The sequence below is a fragment of the Maniola hyperantus genome, chromosome 12 (assembly GCF_902806685.2).
Source record: "Maniola hyperantus chromosome 12, iAphHyp1.2, whole genome shotgun sequence".
Classification (NCBI taxonomy): domain Eukaryota; kingdom Metazoa; phylum Arthropoda; class Insecta; order Lepidoptera; family Nymphalidae; genus Maniola; species Maniola hyperantus.
This window is the reverse complement of record NC_048547.1, coordinates 4,886,136-4,909,796: the sequence shown is the minus strand read 5'-3', so window position 1 is coordinate 4,909,796 and position 23,661 is coordinate 4,886,136. Positions and strand designations below refer to the sequence as shown.

Here is a 23,661-nt window from a genome sequence, read left to right as displayed (position 1 = left end):
CTTCACCGCGCGTTGCCGCGCGTCACGGCTGGAGAGAATATTTTGAAGCGCAGCGAAGCGACGCGCAGTGCAGTGACGCTAGTGCGACATACCCAGCGGCGCGGCGCGGCGCTTCAGTATGCGTACGTCGCTCGAATAAGATACACGCGCATCATGTTAGGTATTTAAAGTACAGGCAAGAATCGGGAAGATAGACCTCAAAATAAATAACGTAGGTTTAATTTTTGGCACATGACGTGTACCTCATGCTCTTAGAAGTATATCCTCAAAGGTCCCAACCCCTAGAATGTCGGCTTCCCCCCTTCCCAGTGTCTAAATGTATAAATGTCTCTCCGAGCGTTATGAGAAAACATCAATGGTAAAAATAATCCTGATTAAATAACTATAATATATTATGTACATATTATACCTACCTACTTCATCTAGGTAGAATTAATAGTTTCGGAAATATGCCTACCTATTGTTGTACTTGTGTTTATATTATACTAGCTTATGCCCGCGACGTCGTCCGCGTGGACTACACAAATCTCGAACCCCTATTTTAGGGTTCCGTACCTCAAAAGGAAAAACGGAACTCTTATAGGATCACTTTGTTGTCTGTCTGTCTGTCTGTCTGTCTGTCTGTCCGTCTGTCTGTCAAGAAACCTACAGGGTACTTCCCGTTGACCTAGAATCATGAAATTTGGCAGGTAGGTAGATCTTATAGCTGATATTTGGGGAAAAATCTGAAAACCGTGAATGTAGGGTTAGATCACACAAAAAAAATTAAATTGTGGTCATGAACTAATAATTAGTATTTTCAACTTTCGAAGTGAGTGACTATACCAAGTGGGGTATCATATGAAAGGTCTTCACCTGTACATTCTAAAACAGATTTTTATTTATTTTTATGCATCATATTTTTTGAATTATCGTGCAAAATTTCGAAAAAATACGACTGTAGTACGGAACCCTCATTGCGCGAGCCTGACTCGCACTTGGCCGGTTTTTTCTCTTCGATAATTCGTTCTTCTTCTGCACAACAAAGAAATAATAATCAAATCCTCTTCACTGTCGCTCATCTTGCGACGTTGTTGCTCGTACGCGAACGGGTATAAAAGGGACGCGCAAGTGACGCGAGGTGTGATTCCGTGCTCGGCTTCCGCCCCGTGCGGACGTTTGCTGATGCGCTCCGTTTCTCGGTACCGGTTTGAACTCTCTCGCGCGAGTTCGCCAGTGTCAGTGCAAGTGCCATTATCAGTGCCATCGGATTGTTCCTGCGTTGGGTGTAGTATTAGTGTAGTTCTAGGATCCAGGTCCCGTGAGTACACTAGTCTAAGCGCAGCATAGGTTCACACCCCCGTCACCCAAGGGCGGGGACTCACATTAGGGCCACACCGTAGGTACCCACCTCCCTGCCTTGGCAGGGAGGACCTTTAGCGCCACCGGGTCCACTATGGGCCCCAACCACCCCGACCAACCCGCTCCTGGGCCCCATCAGGGCCCGGAGTTCCCCCAGACCTTCTACAAGGACGTCGACATGAGTGCTCTCATCGCCGACCTCGCGACCCGAGACCCCAACTACCTTAAGAAATTTAAGGTACATGCAAGTCGGACGCCTACGCGCTACGACCGTCCCCCGGCATCTCCTCCCTCGGCCACGGCCATGGAGGACGACACCCCGACCGTGACACCGACCGACACTAAGGAGCCTCACTCCAAAACCCCAGCCGGGCCTTCAGCCCAAAAACCGATCCCGACCAAGGAGCCGAAACGTCCCCAGCCTCCTCTGAAACAGAGGAATTCATGACGGTGCAGACGAAGGCCCAGAAGCGAAAGCTGAAGGCCTCAAAGTCGCACGCAAACCCACCTAAAAAGGTGGGCGTTGCAGCCCCTTCAGGGCCCGGTAACCAACCCACGACCTCCCAAGCGACCTCCGAGGAGGAGTCTGAAGACTCCCCCATGGAGGAACCGCCAAGGGAAAAAGTCCCTCCTCTCTTCATTAGAGAGAAACTGAGCTGGCAGCGTATCCTGCCACTTTTAGACCAGCAGGGTATCTCCTTCACGAGTGCCCGCTCGACCGCAGTGGGCATCAAAGTTCAATGCCCAACTTCAGGCGACCATCGCCTTCTCACCAAGACTCTCCGTCAAGAGAATGTAGGGTTCCACACCTACGCTCTTCCCGACGAACGCGTTTTACGCGTAGTCATTCGCGGCCTTCCGAAGGAGCTGAACACCGACCACATAAAGACAGACCTCCTTTCCCAGGAGCTGCCAGTACTAGAGGTTCACAGGATGTACCATCCTAGAACCAAAGCCCCCTACGAGATGGTGCTCGTAACCCTCGAACTTACCCCCGCGGGTAAGAAAATCAATAACATCACATCGGTGTGTCGCCTCACGGGTCTTAAAATAGAGCCCCCCCGTAACCGCGGCAGGATGGGCCAGTGCCATCGCTGCCAGATGTACGGCCATTCCGCAAGGAATTGTTTCGCCCACCCCAGGTGCGTTAAGTGCCTAGGGGACCACGGCACCTCCGACTGCCCCAGGAAGCAACCTACCGAGGAACCCCCGAGCTGTGTTCTTTGCAGGTCTCAAGGGCACACCGCGAATTATCGCGGATGCCCTAAAGCCCCCAAGGAGCAAAAGCGAAGGGTCAAACCGGCCGGCCGCAAACCTGCTGCAGCTCCCCAACCCGCCCAGAAATTCGTCCCGGCGCCGGCTCCGGCCACCAACGCATGGGAAAAACCCCTTCCCAGGGCTAACCCTCCTGCGCCAAAGCCCGCCCAACCAGCCCCGGCCAAGCCCGCCCAATCAGCCCCGGCCAAGCCCGCCCAATCAGCCCCGGTAAAGGCTTCCGCGCCTACGCCCCAGCCCCAAGCAGAGCCTTCTCTCCATTCATCCGCGGCGACTAACGCTGCGGATAATCTCCACTTAATCGAAACTGTCCTCGCCTCTATTGATATAGTGGAGATGGAAGTTTTCGCCCGGACCTTCAGGAAGGATCCCAAATTAGCTATTACCCAACACTTGGGTCTGCTCATCTCCATTAATAACCTTAAAGCAACCCATAATGGATAGTACGACCAAAGGTAGATTAAAACCCCACTCCTTAGTAGTCGCGTTCTACAACGCGAACGGCCTTATCGACCAAATGGACGAAGTCCGCGAATTTGTATGTGCACATCAAACCGACATTCTCCTAGTGCAAGAGACCTTCTTGAAACCTAGTAGAAGTAATCCCCGAATTGCTAATTTTAATATAGTCAGAAACGACAGGGCCACTGCTAAGGGTGGCACTGCCATATACTACAGAAGGGCTCTTCACTGCACTCCTCTCGATCCTCCACAACTAACCAATATGGAAGCCTCCATATGTCAGGTGAGTATGACTGGCCATCCGTCGGTCATACTAGCATCCGTCTATCTCTCTCCCTCGAAAGATCTGTTAGAAAGTGACATCCGCGCACTTCTCTCATTAGGAGACTCCGTTATCGTGGCCGGAGACCTTAACGCCAAACATCAAAGTTGGAATTGCCGCTCCCCGAACACACGAGGACGCCAACTCGAAAGACTGACGCACCGCCCCGATCTTAACTTCATAGTTATAGCACCTGACACACCGACTCGTTACCCAATGACCGACAATTCAACAGACAGACCGGACATACTCGATATAGCTCTTCTAAAGAACATCGCCCTTCAGGTGAGTCCTTTGGAGGTGCTGTCCGAGCTAGGTTCAGACCACCGTCCCGTCCTAATGCGGCTAGGACCCCCGCCCACCGCGGCCCCCCCGACCAAAACAGTCATTGACTTCAAGAAGCTCTCAGAGCATCTTAAGTCTATAGACTCTGTGCACATCTCTCAAATTCCTGACATTATAGGTAGTCTAGATGAAGCGCATGCAGCCTCACTGCACCTTACTAATCATATCCGCGATGCTCTAAGCGCCTGCTCCCGACAGATGCCGAACGGTTTCACCCGTCGACAGTTGCCGGACGACGCCAGAGAGCTCATCACCATCAAAAACGCTAAACGTAGAGCCCATGACGCATGTCCTAACGCCGACAACCGGAGAGAACTCTGGCGAGCCCAGAGGGAGGTAAAGGCTCGCCTTGCCGAACTCCGCGACGAACAATGGGACAGGAAGCTGAGTGAGCTCAAGCCATCGCATGTAGCCTACTACAGCCTGGCGAGAGCTCTCAAAGCCGACCCTGTCTCGGCCACTCCTCCGCTTTTACGTCCCAATCAACCACCCGCCTTTGAAGATGTCGATAAGGCCGAATGCTTGGCTGATAGCTTAGAAGCCCAATGCTCCCCGAGCACCATCTCTGTAGACAAGTCCCACATAGAACTAGTCGAAAACAAACTAGCATCTATCTTCTCTTCCGCCCCAGATGGCGATCCAATCCTCCCGACGAATAGCGGCGAAGTTCGTCAAATTATTAAAGAATTTCACGCCAAAAAAGCCCCAGGCCCCGACTCTATCAATAATAAAACTCTAAAGTTACTCCCCGACGTATTAATCAACCTCCTGGTTGTCATTTTTAACACCCTCATGGCGGGATGCTCCTTCCCCGACAGGTGGAAAGAAGCTACCGTTATAGGCATCCCCAAGCCAGGGAAACCTAGGAACCTCCCTACTAGCTACCGCCCCATTAGTTTGCTCAACACCCTTGGCAAGGTGTATGAGAAAGTCATCCTTAACCGACTTAGGTCCGTCGTAGAGGAGAAAAACCTCCTCAACGACGAGCAATTTGGCTTTCGAACCAGACACTCATGTGTTCATCAAGTGCACCGCCTCACGGAGCACATCCTTCTCGGTTTCAACCGATTCAAAACGAGAGGCATCCCAACGGGAGCCCTCTTCTTCGATGTAGCCAAAGCCTTCGACAAGGTGTGGCACGCCGGCTTGATCTACAAGCTTTACCATCTAGGCGTGCCCGAAAGACTCGTACGTTTACTACGAGAATTTCTCACCAATCGAACTTTCCGCTACCGTCTGGATGGAACCCTATCCTCCCCAAGACCTCTTCGAGCAGGAGTCCCTCAGGGCTCCCTGCTCTCGCCACTTTTGTACGCGCTGTACACCAGCGACATTCCCAGATCCCCTCATGTTCATATAGCCCAGTTCGCGGATGACACCGCTCTATACAGCTCCGACTTAAACTACCGGAACGTTAAAGCTCGACTCCAAAAGGCAGTCAGTAGCCTAGGCCACTGGTTCCGCCTTTGGAGGATAGAGGTTAACCCGGAGAAAAGCGCAGCAGTGCTCTTTCAAAAGTCCAAAAGGAAATCACAATACAAACTTCGACAGACTGAAATAACTCTTTACGACCGCCCCATTCCCTGGCAAACTAATACCAAGTACTTGGGTGTAACCTTTGATGACAAGATGAGCTTCGCCGCGCACATTCGTAGAGTCCGCAAGAACGCAGCGTATGTGCTCTCCCGTCTTTACCCCATGATTTGCGCAAAGAGCAAAATGTCACTTCGACACAAAGTCACGCTATACAAAACGTGCATCCGCCCAATAATGTCTTATGCCTGTGTTGCATTTGCACACCTGCCGCCCTCCTCTCTCAAACCTCTCCAAGTCCTACAGAATAAGTTTATGCGTACGGCCACTGGCTCCCCGTGGTACATGCGCAATGTGGACCTCCACAGAGACCTCCAACTCCCGACAATAGCTCATTACTTTAAACAGCTTTCCAAAAATTATTTTGAGAAAGCCATTAGACACCCCAACCCCCTAATAGTTGAGGCAGCGACTTACACCCCTGACCGAAACGACCCCCCAGATAAAAGACGCCCTAAGCACGTCCTTAATGACCCCGACGATCAAATCATGACCGACAATGCACCCTATCTCGTAGGGCTACACAATTCAACCTCATCACAGCGTCTTCGCCGGCGAAGACGAGGTCCCCGATTTCTAACGTCACCCGGACGTGGGCTCACGCCACGGCCTCGGGGGCGTACGGACTAACCAACAAAACCGACAACTCCACCCATCCCAACGTCATCCTAAGCCGAGGTCCGAGCCTCACAGGAGGCGCCCTTAGGAGGACGTTGCCCCCCGACCTCTCGAATTATTTCTTCGAGCCCTAGGGCTCACCCCCAGGCGGAGCTTCGCGCTCGCCAACCCCCCCGGTGACGCTGTAGCGGCCAATAGGGCCTACGCAGCATAGTCAATCCGAAACAACACACAAAAAAAAGACGCGAGGTGCCGCGTACTGAAGTTGTAGTGCGGTAGGCACCGTCGAGCGGCCTGAGGTGACGCGTTCTGCAGTCGGACTGAAGCGCCGCGCCGCGCCGCTCAGGTGCGTACGAACCTTTAACTGCGCGAATCGTCTAGACTTCATATTTTTATGGGACTCCACTGTTTTTTCTGTTCCGTGGGACTCCACAATGGCACCTCATTGGCACCGACCCCAAAAAATATTATTATGGAACTATATTAACTCTTGTATACATAATATATTCGGTAATAAATTAAATTATTTTTCAATTTTTAGTGTTTGTGTAACGAAGTCTGTTTTTATTTTTTTTGTAAAAAAAATTTATTTCACAATTTTTAGTGGCCCCATGGAATTATGCTATGACTGGTTAAAAATCTACTGTTTACTAAGCTATTACACTGATCGCGAGCAATTTACTCTTATCCGTTGAGGAGTTCCAGTATCTATCTTCGAAGATGTCCATCAGATCTTCACCAAATTGAAATGGGACCAACTTTGAAGTATACCCTTTCAAACAAAAAAAAATATTTTAAAATCGGTCCAGGCGTTTTCGAGTAATCGGGGAACATACATAAAAAAAAAAAAAAGATTCCGACGAATTGAGAACCTCCTCCTTTTTTTGAAGTCGGTTAAAAAGGTGACTGACTGACTGATCTATCAACGTACAGCTCAAACTACTGCACGAATCGGGCTGAAATTTGGCATGCAGATAGCTACCTATTATGAAGTACGCTTCCGCTAAGAAAGGATTTTGAAAATTCAACCCCTAATGGGGTGAAAGAGTGGTTTGAAATTTGTGTAGTCCACGCGGACGACGTCGCAAGCACAAGCTAGTAATACATATTTTTATTAAGTAAACAAGTCAGAAGCTATCTCATGTTTAGATAACGATGCCATTAGATTAAATACTTAGGACAAATAAATTGGAGTAGGTATATGTAGGTAGATATTATGTAGGCGGTATTTTCGGACACAACCACAACACTATTGTGACAATTTGGCAATACACCAAGCTACCAATTGAAATAATAAACAACAAGAAACTTAACTACAATGTTGCAACTTTTAAATTTTTATTTTCATTAGGTATGTTATACTTCTTCTCGAAGAAACCAGTCAAGTTTGATTTGAGGCCGTACAAACTAGAGATGAAGAAAATAAAAGCGGCCGGTAATTTTACCATCGTTAAGTGTTTGGCTGTGTAACTTAGTATTTTTAATTTGTGTTTGCTTGAACAACACTAAAACAATTTCCCGAGGCCATACCAAGCCAGTAGCAGAAACGGCAAACTACAACAAACAAACAAACAAGTCTACTTAGTAGAGTGACACAGCCAGACAACTTTATTAACAACTGTTAAGTGTTATCTTAAAATACGTGAGGCAATACTAATACAACAAAACTTTAATTTAAACATGACTTTGAATATAAATCAACAGTACCTATCGAATTATCCGTAAGACCGATTCAAGCAAGATATTACAAACTTAGACGTCTAAGTTTGTAAATAAATAAATAAAAATAAAAATCTTTTTTATTCGAATAAACTTTTACAAGTACTTTCGAATAGTCGGATGCATCTACCACTGATTCGGAATGCCTTTCCTACCGAGAAATAAAATATTAAGTCTGTTGCCGATTTTACACTAAAAACAAAGATGATTTATTTTTAACGATGGAAAGACATGATGTGGCCTAAGATGGGATGTGGCCTATCGCCTAAGATGAGAGGGAATGGAATAGAAAATGTCTATTCATTCTGGTTTTAAAGATACCCGTATTGTAATTGTTAGGTAACACAGATCTCGAATGGGTATACCATAAACCTTGCCATTCTTACGAGGAAGTAGTTATGATGCAAAGCATTTCGTGCTTAAACATGGAATGTCAAAAAAGGGTGGAAACTCGCCCGGTGTCTTACGGTACAGTGCTAAAAAGGTGAAAGGGAAACAAGATCGAAAAGTTCTTGAACGAATACATTCAACGAAATAGGTAGGTATAGTCTGAGACAGACCGAGATGGATGGATGTTACGTATGTACAGGTACCCTACTGTATATGTATGATTCGTAATAAAAGAATCTATGAAATAAGTCGCATTACTGCGCACGATTACGACGACGTGAACCTGTGGACACGGCCCATATCACACAATTGCAGTGTGAACGTCGTATACGTACACGTACATACGTTTCACTATTATCCTTAGTTCCCACTGAAAGGGCATAAGAACAAGTACTTTGAAGACGTGTGCCATATAAAATGACAGTTACTTTTTGAGCCAATTCGAACTACTAACTAAGCGTACCGCGAGAAATAAAATTAACACTTTCAAATAGTCTTCGTGTTGACAATATGTTGACAGATGTCTCATCACTAACATTTGGTTCCGAGTACGCTCACACGATTCACTGCTGCTAATATCAGTGCCAAAATTGCGAAAATCAAGTTGCTTTAAAAACAGGTCGGCAATCGCAAGTCCAGCGTACCTGTATTAGTAGAGGTCAGTGTAAGTGCCTTAAATACACCTTCTAGGAGTCACGTTGGACACGTTCCCGGCGCGCGTGCCACATTTTCATCGCGCATTGTGCTTCAGGTTTCACGTTCACAAGTGACTGATTTTTAATTTCCTGGAAATCATGGAAGATAGTATACTCCTACTTTCTCGTATTTCAATTGATATATATTTTTATTTGTTACTAGTTTATGCTCGCGACTTCGTCCGCGTGGACTACACAAATTTCAAACCCCTATTTCATCCCCTTAGGGGTTTTAATTTTTTTTAAATCCTATCTTAGTGGATGCCTATGTCATAATAGCCACGGAACAGAAAAAACAGTGGAAGTGCTAAGTAGGCGTGGCACGCGTGCCAACATTAAGCGTAGTTACGTAAAACTGATCCCAGTCGCGTTCTAACATCGCGTGGAGTTGGTAGTCTCGCGACAAATTCATATTGCCCTAGCAATGTTACTGTTCCGTTTTGGAGTGTAAAAATGATAGTAGGAGAAAAAATCTTAAAAATGGAGGTGTTTCGTATCATCGGTAAGTACGATTTTCATTGTTTTCTATAAAATCTTAATTTATTTCAATTTACTAATATTTAATAGAACGGTTAGTCAAAATCAACCTTAAACAATTAAGATAAAGTTTATTTTGGATTGATTCTATTCCGAAAGTACTTCGCTCCGTGTTCGCTACTCAAATAGTGATGTGGCCAAGTAGAATATTGAATTTATCGATTGATATCGATACAAGGATATAAATAAATAGTAACGCAATAATTATAATTTATTAATGAGTGAGACGTTGCATTGATCACTAAATAGACATCAGTAGTTCCTCTAACCTTCATTTAAAATATTTTTAGGTTTCCCAAAGATGCAAGCATCAAAGAGAAATGGATAGATGCAACGGGTAGAGTTAATTGGATGCCAACCAAATCAAGCATGATATGCTCTGAACATTTTTTTAGAAGTCGATTTTATAATATCAAATAAAGATATACGAAACCTACTGCGCTTCCATCAATGAAAATCGTTAAGTCTTTTAATCAAATAACCTTGTTTTATTTTATTACTTTCAGTAAGTATTGAAAATACTTGATATTATAATACAAAACAACACACCTCTTAGTTATATTTTTGTATGAAGATTGACTGACTAAATATCAAATTTAATTCATAAACACACTAATTAATTTTTCTCCTATTCATTTTTATATAGGTACTAGATGATGCCCGCGACTTCGTCCGCGTGGATTTAGGTTTTTAAAAATCCTGTGGGAACTTTTCAACTTCCTATGTCCTTTCCCGGGATGCAAGCTATCTCTGTACCAAATTTCATCAAAAACGGTTGATCGGTTGAGCCGTGAAAAGCTAGCAGACAGACAGACAGACAGACACACTTTCGCATTTATAATATTAGTACGGATTTATTCTCAAAATTTAATTTTGGTTTCAGCCACAAAATGATAAATGTGGTCACTCCAGGTTCTTCAAAAAGACAAAGTGATTCGGAGATTCCTGCGTCTAATCACGTTACCGATTTGATGAAGGCAATAGTCGAAAAATATATACATAAATGTTCGCATACACCATTTATTAAAATTAAAAATAAGACTTTCGAAACGCCAGTTTCTTAACAAATATGTTTTATTTCAAGGGCAATAAATAAAATTTATCTATATTCATACGTTGCAGTATTTATTGTGCATACTTGTAAAAGGCATGCATACATACCAGCACTTTTATTCAATTTTATAATTACCTTTTTTAATTTTATTTTTGCGAATGAACAAAATAACGAGTATCTATCGATATCGATAGGTAATTCATTGAGCTACGTGGTGCAGCCTTAACTGAGGAGGAAAAAAAATCGACCGATCACGCAAATGTCAACCATATGTTTAAAGTAATTAAGTTTATAATTGCTACTACTTAGAATACCGCCATCTATGGTCAAGTAGCGGAATTAATTGGACAATTGAATCTAGTGTGACGTGAGTGTGACTATAGCTCGTAAATACGTTCTTCCGCTAAAGCAAAATAAATCTTATTTCTAGAGCGTCAGGGTTTATTTCCAAATCTGTGACGTAGGCTAGTTTTGACTAAACTTAAACGACAAATCAAATGATTTGTTTCTTTGTAGTGCAATATATGACTATCGGTATATTTGTATGAGTTTGGCGACAGCGGTTCCTATAGTAATTTTGGAGAATTGCACTTCCACTGTTCTTTCTGTTCCGTGATAATAGCTACCTGCATACCTTCATGGAATGTTTCTAGTTTCTATCGACCAAAGAAATAATATCTATCAAATAAAAATTACTCCTCCAGTTTATATTTTTAACTAAGGTTAGATTCAAAAGTCATTGAGTTTTTAGTAAAAAATTTAACCTAAATTTTACGTACAGCGTTACGTAATTCTATTCAAGGGTTCCCAACATGTTTCCTACTCTAGCATGTATTAAAGCAAAGATTATTATTAAAGTAGTTCTGTACTTGCCCTGAAGTTTATTTACCCCGGGGTTATTATGCGTCCCGGGCGTATGAAACTTGTTTTCAACAACCATATTATACGTGATAATATGCTTGAGTTTCAAGTTTAAGCAAATGTTTTAAGGAGACCCGCTTCGCTTATTCAATATAATTTTCAGTTATATTCAGGTGGATGAAATGCACAAAGTCATCATCATCATCAACCGTTGACGTCCACTGCTGGAAAGTCCGGACAGCAGTGGACGGTCCAGCTGGTCCGTCTCTAGGTGGAATGTGCAACATTGTTAAATAAATAGTTTTTTTGTTAAATTTACATACTAGCGCTTGGCTGCAATAATTAGACCTGCTGGCAAGTGAAACGCGCTTATACTTGGAAGATGCCTATTCACTCTGGATTTGAAGGCACCCATATTAAAGGTGGGGAAAACCGAAGCCACCCGGAAGGGCGTTTGATATCCTTGCGTTTTCATACAAATAATCGCCAATCGAAACCTGTGAGGTATCAGCTACAGTTATAACAGTAGGTTAATAACTCCAGTCAAGATTAAATATCAGATTATAAGCTTTTTTTTAATATTACAATAAAACTTATAGCTAGCCTTATCTAATTACTATATAAATCATGACCGCGTGGAATGGTGCCAAGAATACTGGCTGCATTTCCGCGCTGGACAGCCAGGCTGATCCGTTGCGCAAAAAATGAGCCAGCCCTTCTGTCACCAGATGAGGCTATTAATCGCGGTGAAATGTCTCGTAAAAAATTTTTTAGCACTAAGACTCCATGGCCCCAGGGTCTCCACGGCAAACTGCACAAAAATGTAACTGTAAAAGAGGCATACTTGCGCCGCTTGCCGTTTTCAGCTGTTTCTGCTGCGGCTCCCGGTCTTGATTATAAGCTAGTCGCACTTTGGATGGCTCTTCGTGCAAACTTGACTGGTATAAACACCCTCATCATCATCATCATGAAACTGTGATAGCCTAGTGGTTAGGACGTCCGCCTTCTAATCGGAGGTTGGGGGTTCGATCACGGGCACGCACCTCTAACTTTTCGGAGTTATGTGCATTTTAATTAATTAAATATCACTTGCTTTAACGGTGAAGGAAAACATCGTTAGGAAACCTGCATGCCTGAGAGTTATCCATAATATTCTCAAAGGTATGTGAAGTCTATCTACCAATTCACACATGGCCAGAGTGGTAGGTTGTCTATGGCCAAAACCCTTCTCACTCTGAGAGGAGACCCGTGCTCTGTAGTGAGCCGGGTTAGTCACGATAATGATTGCTGCAACCAAAATATTTTTGTTTTCTTTAGTTTAGGTAAATTAATTATTGTATATAGTGGTGATAGTTTAAAAATTATCACCACTTAAATCATCTTACAAATGCAATTTCAAAAAGTGTAATTTATTAACTATTTTGAATAGACCATTTGATTTGATTTGATTTATTAATTCAACTTTGTAGGTTCTACATGTAATAGACCAGGTGCTACAACCGCTGCTGCCCCTCGGACAGAGCTCCGGCGGGTCACCCGTGTACAACCCCAATGCCTATCAGTTTCTCGAGCATTCGGACGTGTTCAATGTCGGACCGCATCGCTTGAGGTAAGCCAAAGCTGTTAGTCCGACTCCGACGTGTAACGTAAATCGCACGCCTCTGAAAAGCGACCTTGAATCTCATTTTCCAATTTCAGCAGAATGTTTAACCCATTTGGCTTTACAATTTATTTGCTAAGTAAAATGCAGAAGTTTTATTTATTTAGAAGTCTTTATTGCACACACATAAGTATTTACAGAAAGACAATACAAGATACAGAAAAGAACTATACAAAAAGGGGAAAAGGCGGCTTTATTGCTAAAGCGATCTCTTACAGGCAAGGCAACCTTTGGTGAAAGGATTTAATGACCAGAGCGCGGGATTGTGAAAGAAGTAAAATTTATAAGCATATAAGTACATCTAAATATATAAAAGAGAAATACCACTCACTCACTGACTGACTGACTGACTGACTAATCACGAAATCTCAGAAACTATAAAGCCTACAAACTTGAAATTTGGAAGGTAGGTTCTTTCTAGGACGTAGACAGGTGTCAGCTAAGAAACGATTTAAAAAAAATTCCGTCGAAGTCGAAGGTTGTATGAAAGTCCTATGTTTTTGGAGTTAGAGACGTGAAAATCGACATTTAGGTTATTAGCTTTAAATAATAAAAATCTGTATAATTCAATTTGGGAAATTCCCCCCTTAAGGGTGGTAAAATAGGGGGGCAATGTTTTTATAGAAAAGTTTTAACAATTGTTATTTTTACTTGAAGTTTGAAATGTAGGCTATTTTTAGGGGGTTGGTATCAGATAAGAAAGGATCTAACTAAATTCCCCCCCTAAGGGAGTAAAATGGAGGTGGAAGGGTTAGGTATATGTGATGTATTGAGTAAAACACGGACTATCGCATACTCTTTATTCGCGTAGTGATCGGGGCGAGTGACAATGCTTTTTCAATCTACCTACATTACACTGCTCCTCTCTTTAAACTAACTATATTAAGTTAAATTAAGAGTAATAATAACAACAGAAATTATGCAATTGGTATCAATATCTAAAACAGGTATAACCTAAAAACATTAAAGCTAAGTACACGTCCATGCTAATATAACATAATTACATAACCTTTCTTAAATATAAATTGATAATGACTACAACTTCATAACCTTTTTAATACGCGGTCTTAATTCCATGCGAAAAGGTTTAATTTTGGGATCATTATCGGTAGTACCGTGGGAAGGTGAAGGTGTCTTTTTAGTACTATTCTCTGCCTCTTTAATAGGCGTCACCGCAATATCCGAGTTGATATCAGAGTTCTCAGTGCTCCTCCTGACCTCATTGCTAGATGCGTTTTCCGCTGGATTCTCACTATCCAAGCCTATTAATGAGTACCTAGATTTTCTGACGCCTTTGTCAAGTAACTGATCGATGTGTCTTCTACAAGTACGATTATCATCGTTAGTTTTAACAACGTAAGAGACGGGTCCTGTTCTACTCATCACCTCACCCTCTTTCCATTTAATCAAATTATCGTTATAGTTTCGTACGAGAACGCTGTCACCTGGTTGCATTTCGCGCAAGGAGCCGCCACGGCGTTCTTCTTGACAGAGCTGTTTGTCGCGAATGACATCTCGAGTATTCGGCCGTAATAAATCTAACCTACCGCGTAACCTGTGACCCAAAAGTGCCACAGAAGGCTCTTTTTGAGTGGTGCAGTGCTCTGTGTTTCTGTATGTAAATAAAAATCTACATAAAGCTTTGTCTAAATCCTCGTTTTCAATTGTGGCTTTCTTTAAAACTAACTTTACGGATTTGACAGCATTTTCTGCGGCACCGTTACTAGACGGATGATATGGGGCTACTAAAATTCTCTTAATTCCATTTTTATTTAAATACGATGCGTATTCCGACGATGAAAATGGAGATCCGTTGTCACTTACGATGACCTTGCAAAGCCCAAAACGGGCAAATATTTTACGCAAGCAGGCTATAACACTCGCCGCCGAGGTGTTCGTTACTGATTGAACTTCCAACCATTTGGAATGAGCATCTAAAATAACTAGATAGTATCTATTGCGAAAAGGGCCTAAAAAATCAACATTTAATCGCGACCAAGGTTCCGTTGGCCACTCCCATGTGTGTAGCGGCGCGAGCGGCGGCTGCGCGCGCTGCACGCTGCACGCTACGCACTCTCGGCAAACACGCTCAATATCAGCGTCCAGGCCGCTCCACCAAAGATAGTTTCGTGCCAGTTGCTTCATCTTAACGACACCTATATGTCCTGAATGTAATTCATCCAACACGGCAGAACGCAAGCTGGCGGGTATGATTACTCGGTAACCCCAAACTAAACATCCCTGTTCTAAAAATATACTATCTCGTCTAGTGTGATATGGTTTATAACGATCCATATCTACTTGTTCTGGCCAACCGAATTTAACATAGCTTACTATTTTATTAAGAGTAGTATCTTTAGCCGTTTCTTTCCTGATTTCATGACAGGTTATGGGTAATTTGTCTTCTATAAAAAATAAATAACTATTATTACCATTGTCCTTCTGTATGATATTTCGACTGAAAGAATTTTCAACTAACGGCAGACGAGACAGCGCGTCTGCGAAACAGTTCCTTGATGAAGAAATAAACTCGATATCAAAATTATAAGCAGCTAAGCGAACTGCATATCTCTGTAAACGGCCTGCTGCCGTTTGCGGAATACCTTTATTTTTACCGAAAATATAACTCAAAGCCCTATGATCACTACGTAAAGTGAAATGCCGACCATAAAGATACCTATGGTGCCTGGTAACTCCAAAAATGATGGCTAAAGCTTCTTTATCGAGCTGCGAATAATTACGCTCAGCGTCGTTAAGTGTGCGCGAGGCACTACTGATGAGCCGTTCGGATAGCGATGCGATAACACTGCGCCGAGCCCGTACGCACTACTGTCGACCGACAAAAACAAAGGCAACTTCGGGTCGTAGTGAGCTAGCACCGGCGAACTGCTAAGAATTTTTTTTATTTTTATAAAGGCACCTTCACATTCGCGACTCCAATTCCAACTTACATTTTTCTTTAATAAATCGTATAGAGGTTTCAATACGGAACTCATGTTTACACAAAATTTATTATAAAAGTTAACTAGCCCTAGGAAACTTTTCAATTGCGTTACATTTTTCGGTGACGGTGCAGAAACAATGGCTTCAACTTTACTGACATCCGTGTGCAAGCCCTCTCTATCGATTTTGTATCCTAAGTACGTTACACTATCTTTAAAGAACTCGCACTTGGACCAATTGACTCGCAACCCGGCCTCTTTCAATCTAGCTAAAACGGCACGTAAATTTTTAAAATGCGTCTCCCTATCCTTGCCAGTAACACAAATATCATCCTGAAAGATTACAGTAGAGGGTAAACCACATAAGGTTTCCTCAATTAACTTTTCAAAATATTCGGGAACGCATTTTATTCCGAAAGGCACACGTTTGTAAACAAAAGTGCCTACGTGTGTAGTAATGGCCGTCATAGGTTGCGAGTCCTCCGTTAGTAAAATTTGCTGATAGGCATGGGACAAGTCCAACTTAGAAAACTGTTCGCCGCCCGCTAGGGTGGCAAATATATCTTCGATTCGTGGAAGAGGATAGTGAAAATCTTTTAATAACGGATTAATCGTTATCTTATAGTCTCCGCAAATACGAATATCTCCATTCTTTTTTATAATAGGGACAATAGGTGTTCCGTAATCTGATCGATCTACTTTATAAATGACGTCATCTCGCTGCAATCGTTCCAACTCGCGCTCGACCGGGGCGCGGAGGGCGAGGGGAAGCGCGCGCGACTTCACAAATACTGGAGTTTTATCAGCTAGGTGCAATTGCATTGGAGTTTTAAAAGTCCCTAGCCCATCCGCAAATACCTCAGGGAATTCTTTCCTTAATAACTCAATATCATCGTTTGTACATTTCTCTGCTAAATTATAACAATTTGTAACATCTATTTGTAATAGCCTAATCCAAGTGCGACCTAGTAGCGGAGGCCCTCCGTTTTCAATAATAAACAAGGGTAACTTATGCAAACAAGACTGATAGTTAACATTTACCATTATATACCCTAACGGTTCGATAACATTACCGGTGTAAGATTTTAATCTTAAATTCTTATGTTGTAAACGTACATTAGAAAAATGTTTATCATAAAAATACTTTGAAATTGCAGAGATCTTACTCCCAGTATCTATTTCGAATTTTACCACTGAGTTTTCTATTTTTAATTTGAGATAATAAGGTCCATCGCTGCTATCGCACGTTATATTGTAAAATCCTAAGTCACTGTCGTCCGAATCATTAAAAAAGAACTGACCTTTGGGGTTCCTCTGGTTCACCGAATCACTATATTTCTCACTGCACTTATCACTATTTCTACATACGACTTTTAGATGGCCACGGAGCCCACAAGTGTCACAGGTATATGACCTAAACTTGCACTTGGATGGTGGGTGCTCATTGCGCCCACAGCGCCAGCAATCACGCCGCGAGCCGTCGACGCCAGCCGAGCCGGCCCTGGCTCCGGCCACCTCCGCCTGGCCGCCTCCCTCGCGTCTTCCGTGCCGTTCGTTGCGCCCGCGCTCCCCGCGCGCCGTCGAGGGTCTGATGCGGTGCAGCGCTTCCGCAACGACGCTGCCACTTGCACCAGACGCCGCCTCCGCTGCGTGCCTCTCTGCCGCCTCGAGCGCCAAGGCGAGCTCGATTGCTCGCTTATAGTCTATGTTCCGCTCGGCAAACAATCTAGACCTCATGTCTTCACTGTGAAGCCCAGAAACGAATTGGTCTCTTAAATTGACCTCAAGAGTGTCATGAAAGTTGCAATGTTTGGCGAGGTGCTTAAGACTTTTCAGATAATCACTCACTGCCTCCCCTTGCGATTGTTTCCGCTGCCTGAACATATGCCTTTCTGCGATCTCCGACCTTTGTGGCTCCAAATGATCTTTGACAATTTTCACTAATTGTTCAAACGTTTTGCTTTCTGGTAAATCCGGTGAGCATAAGTCGCACATCAATTCGTAACACGTAATGCCGACATGAGTGACCAACGTGGCCACGTGTAACTTTTCATCGATCTTATTTAACTCGATAAATTGCTTCACTCGTCGACAATATGCATCCCAGTTGTGGGAGCCGACTTCAAAAGGCTCGATTTTGCCAAGAGGCATGATTTTAAAACAAAACCGAACTGCGCCAATGTGATGTATTGAGTAAAACACGGACTATCGCATACTCTTTATTCGCGTAGTGATCGGGGCGAGTGACAATGCTTTTTCAATCTACCTACATTACAGTATATGAAAATCCTAAGTTTTTGAAGTTAGAATGAGAGTAGAGATATGAAAATTGGTATTTAGGTATTCTGGGTTCCGTGTCTTAAGGTGAGACTGAGTAAGTAGGTAAGTGAGGCCTTTTGCAGCGGGAAAATTTCAGATCTCATGTGAAACCAGTACGCGGACGTAGTCGCGGGCATCTGCTAGTATATTTATATTACATAGATAATAGTAGGTACACACATGAATAGAATATCATGTATACAGTATGTATACATTTAGTGTTTAATATGTTTAAACCCATTTTCAATCATTCACCGATCCATCCAAATATTGGGTATAAGTACCTACTGTTTCAGCGAATTCCAATCTCAATATTGCTGTTCAACAATTCAAGTTTCGTGTGCCTAATTGTAAATTTCTATAATTGTTCCACTACGGTTTTATGTGAAATATTTGAACGGAATGTTAATATTATGAACAGGGTTTCAGGAACGCAATTAAATATTTTATAGCTGTAGGTAATAATGCTATTGTAATTTCAAAACTAATTCAATATTATCAGATGAATGGATGTTAGGTATTTTAACTGCTAAATTATCGTTTTAACTGTGAATTTTAATTAAGCATTGTGCTTAATCATTATTATTCAAAAATTCCTTTTGAAGCGGTTTTAAATATCAAAAAGCCGCTCGGTTCGAATTATATCATTTAAATCCAACTGCATCAAAACAACAAAAGAGTGTACATGATTGCACGAAATAAAATTTTACAGGCGAAGCACAAAAATGAATGAACTATAATGGAAATATACCGTTTCGATCGAAATCACTCAATTGTGAGTTCAAGTTTGCTTTTAGTGATCTAAACATTGACTTATATATTACTTGGTATGGACAGGGCCATTGAACAAACAAAATGGCACCGTCTCATTGGTGCTTTAGCACCAATGCAACCTCAGTGACGTCTGGATTTCAAACGGGTCGTTCATTAGTATCTAAGAGGTGACGCTGATTTATTTGTTTCCAAAATCGTGACAAATTTTGTTCACTTGGGCATATCTTGTCATTTATATCGATGGATCTAAATTTTGAACTTTGGACTCAATTCCAGTGCAGTTAACGGCCGTTTTGTTTGGAAATGAGTTCAAAGTTTTAAGTAAGTAGGCTAAAAATATCCGGATTAAAGAAATTAAAGTATTTTGATTTTCAGTTCAATTACGGCCGTTTTGCTTGGAATTACTTCCTCAATTTAAATTATCATGAATCTTTTAAACGTAAACATGTAAACTAAAATGTTAGCAGAACGTTGAGTTGATTTTTGCCGTTCAGTAAGTTATTCCGCGCCACTAGCTCTCGCCTTCGACGCGGAGTTTTATGACTCCGATTTTTCCACTTCTCTGCTCACTGCTCAGTGCACTGGGATAGGTACTTTATGCATATTTAAAATATATCAACAGTTTTTTTCTTTAAATCAAGAATCAAAACTTAATGGATTTCAAGAAGAGAATCAATTTATTATATTATAACTAGAGCTAGCGCGTGCGCTTTTGTTATTTTATAAAAGCTGAAAGTTTCTCTGCGTATTGTCCCCAACAAAGGGAGGAACGATCAGCGACTAAGTTTGGCTTATGTGGCTTTGGGAGATAACAGGTAAAACAAGTGAATAAAATCTTACCTCAAAGTATCAAGTCTAATTTTTTGATATTTTATTCGGAATAGTATCTCGCCATGCATTGCCAGATACTTAGTATGGTGGCACCCCTTGACAGACACCCTTACAGCTTCATAAGTTCTTAAAGTTTTTAAGGCATAAGATTTTTTACACCTTTATGACCTGTTATTTCCCAAAGCTACTATAGTGTAGATTATCATAGTATAGTAGATAAGATATAGGTATACACTCGTATGCGAATGTTATAAAAATAGATATTATGTACAAAGCTGTGGGTTACCATTACAAGATTAAAATGTTACATAGGGTATGTTATAAGGTTTCATTTAAACAGACTAGAAAGTTACACTACAATATGGGATCTAGACATACGTGCATAATAACAATGGGGCCGATTCTTTTGTACACAATCTCTAAACTAAACTAAATTAACAGGTCTAAATCTAGTGCTATCCTTTTCCGCAAGCAACATTATGAGAGGGATAACAATAGATTGAGACGTGTCATTTTAGTTTAGTTTAGAGATTGTGTACAAGAGAATCGGCCCCATTGCCACTGTAGTTACAAATAAAGTGTTTGAATAACCAGCGCTGGTATGTAACTATGTTTCACAAAGTCCTATCAGTATTATAAAAGCGAAAGTGTGTTTGTTTGTTGGGTTTTCCTTCAGTTACAACGCAACGGAGTAACGAAGTGACGTTTCAGCGAGGATACTATTAAGCAAAATTGTAAAATGGTAATCATATTTGGCCTTATTTTAGTATTAAGTCTTAAATATAAAAATAATATTATCTGTAACGCTGTTGATTACAAATAAACGAATAAAAAAAAGCTGTGATAGCCTAGTGGCTAGGGTTCAATCCCGCGCACGCACTTCTAACCTTTCGGAGCTATGTGCGTTTTAAGTAATTAAATATCACTTGCTTTAACAGTGAAGGAAAACATCATGGGGAAACCTGCATGAGAGTTTGTGATAATGTTCTCAAAGCTATGTGAAGTCTGCTAATCTGCACTTGGCCAGCGTGGTAGATAGACTATGCCTAAAACCTTTCTCACATTGAGAGGAGGCCCGTGCTCCGTAGTGAGCCGGTGCGGGCGATGGGTTGATCATGATGATGAGGAAAATGGCATAGTCAAGTGCACTGGTCACTGTAATAAGTGTTGGTAATATGAACTTCTCGTACATGTTAGTACGCGACAGGTCGAGATGGTAATCGGGAAGACGCCCCGCACGGCCACACCCGCACGTCACCCGCGCTATTCCTCACCGGGCTAGCGCGGGAGCCGTGCTGGTGTGCGGAGCGTTCCCTCCCTGATTGCCATCTCGACCTGTCGCGCACTATACACTGTAACAGGTACAAATTATTGTAGTGTTGTACTACCGATATCCGAGCAATATAAAAGTTTGTGTTAGTTACGACTCCGTTAACACGCTTACAAAGTATGTTGAGTGTTGTTACTTTTTGTCGTGGTTTGTTACCTACTACTTACCTATAAAAGTTATTTTATTGCATGCTAATTGGCAGAATTTGGCTGTACCTTTTTGTTTTGTAATATCTGCACTGTTTACCCATATTCGCAATAAAGAAATTTGAATTTGAATTTGAATTTGCCACAAAAAGTTGAAAATAATGGATTTACTACAGAAGTGTGTAATGAAATGATGGAGAAAAAAGTCCTTGTACGGCTTATTTGTCTTTTTGTGTGCAAAGCTTGGGTATTCATTTTGTAAGAAGATTGATAAAATTATTCATTTTAAATCCTACTATTAGTCATATCAATATACATGTACCTATCAACTTAGTATAATTACAACTATCAATAAACTTAGTATGAAAATACAAGTACCTACATATCAACTTTATAAGAATACAAAACGAAAAGGTACGAAGTAGGTACGAGAGTGGAGTAGGTGATTTACGATAATAAGTTGTTAATGGTTGAATTAAAACAGTTCTCTTAACAGACGTTTTACTTAATCTAAATATATAAAAGGAAAAGCTGACTGACTGACCGACTGATCTATCGTACAGCTCAAACTACTGGACGGATGGGGCTGAAATTTGGTATGCAGATAGCTATTATGGCGTAGAAATCCACTAAAAATGGATTTTATTAAACTCAACCCCTAATGGAGTAAAGTAGGGGTTTGAAATTTGTGTACCTAGTCCACGCGGATGAAGTCACGGGCGTGAGCTAGTTTAATAACATATTGAAATAAAACTATTGTTTCAGCAAAAAACGTTTTTACATAATTATAATTTTTACTATGTACCTCGCTTGTGAAAGTCAGGACAGGCCAAAACTTGGTCATTGTGAAAATGCTGCTGTTGACCTACTCACAATAAAAGAGTTTAAGGGTTGTTATCTTGGCTTTGTTACTAAATATGTATAATATATTTTTCCATTGGAAACAATTTATATATTTTACTCCATGTGCAAAAATTCTTTCTTCCAGAAATGTATGATCTGAATGGAAAACTGTACCTACCTACCAAATATGTAGACCTAGAAATAGTATCCTACTCATGACCTGGCCCTAGCAAGCAAGCGCGTGCTGTAACATATTTTTTGCTTACTATAAAGTATATACCCACTATCATACCTATACTGCACCGACATCAAGATCAGTCTACTAGAGTCTAGTAAAGGTTGGGTGGAGATTGTTCTGTAATCAACAATAAAGCCGCCTTTGCATACGTATATACGTATGTATTTTTAAAAATCTCTATTCATGCATTCTCTATCTTGTGGGAAGCCTCGATCTAGAACTCGACATATTGAATATTGAATATAGTTAGATTATCGGCCATAGTTAGACAATAAGGCCACAATGCGAAATCAGAACATTATAAATTGAGCAGGACGGAAAACGGAAACTTTGTTGACCTCGAAGCCGTAAAAAGGGTTTGCGAGGTCTTATCTTGAACATTATTGACTTTCCGTACACAGTCCTTCTATTTTCCGAAATTCCTTTACAAAATACTATTTGTGATTTGGTAAAAATTCTGTGTAACTTTTTTTACGATTTTTTAATTTAAATTGAATTTGAATAGAATGAGGACGCTATATTTTTTTAATCCAGTATTTTTGCAAGTTACATAGGTAATGTAAGTCCGGTGACCAAGTCATAATAATATTACAATAAATTCCGTAATTTTACATACATTTTTCATCAGACAATATAGTAAGGTTTTTCACTACAAATGGAAACCCGGCCGAACGATAAACGTTCACAATAAATACTTATAAGTATCTAGCCATAAGTAAGTAGGTATAGTGCATTCAAAATAAACTGGCGTGTTTCCACTTGAGACCGTCATTAGCAATAACAATAGCGATTACTTTCGACATGCCACGTAAACAATAGGGGTAATAAACCAAACACTCATAGAGCCCATTCATTTTTAAAGGAGCCGGTTCAACCTCATAGTGTTGATACTTTTGAATTTACCCGCCACGACTTAATCCTATTGTTATTGTTAATGACGGTCTCAAGTGGAAACGCGCCAGTTTATTTTGAATGCACTATACACATTTCGTTATACCTACGTACGTACATATACAATATTTCGTCTCAATTTTTTCCCATTTTCTCAGATCGTTTCGTCAAAAAGTAAACCAGCTTCAGAAGAAAGAAGTTTTTAACGCTGACGGCCGACACACATTCTTTATTCCTGTCGACGAGGGTTTCAAGGTAACTTCTAAAATTAAATACCTAAACCATAGATTAATAATTATTTTTTGGTTTCGCTACGCTCTACTGAACAGTTAAACCCATTGACTTATATATTTGGTTTAACCTAAATAGTTTGAATCAAGCGTTACCTTTTTTAAGCAACTACATTCGTAGAGCTCTAGCTACGACTCGCTTCATGGTGCTACGCTTGCCTGTATTTGTGAGTGCTCACTCAATG

General features: G+C 41.6%; 2 protein-coding genes and 1 long non-coding RNA gene across 4 annotated transcripts in view; 2 read left to right on the top strand and 1 right to left on the bottom strand.

Annotated features, from left to right (window-relative positions):
* The window catches only part of LOC138403095 (uncharacterized), an 85,495-nt gene extending 67,487 nt beyond the window's left edge, over window positions 1–18,008 (bottom strand). Inside the window, exon 1 of the mRNA XM_069502241.1 lies at window positions 16,931–18,008. Within this exon, the coding sequence (XP_069358342.1) occupies window positions 16,931–17,965 (1,035 nt within the window). The 5' untranslated portion in view covers window positions 17,966–18,008. The remainder of the gene's footprint in view (window positions 1–16,930) is intronic.
* Window positions 1–23,661, top strand: part of Fas1 (fasciclin 1) — a 111,579-nt gene that overhangs the window by 65,769 nt on the left and 22,149 nt on the right. For both annotated transcript variants that reach the window (XM_034973725.2, XM_034973723.2), the window contains exons 4-5: window positions 12,682–12,821; window positions 23,345–23,441. In XM_034973725.2, coding sequence (XP_034829616.1) covers window positions 12,682–12,821; window positions 23,345–23,441 — 237 coding nt within the window. The remainder of the gene's footprint in view (window positions 1–12,681; window positions 12,822–23,344; window positions 23,442–23,661) is intronic.
* On the top strand, window positions 9,079–10,411 carry LOC138403100 (uncharacterized). Its single transcript, XR_011237389.1, has 2 exons — window positions 9,079–9,262; window positions 9,588–10,411. It is a non-coding gene; the product is annotated as an uncharacterized lncRNA (long non-coding RNA).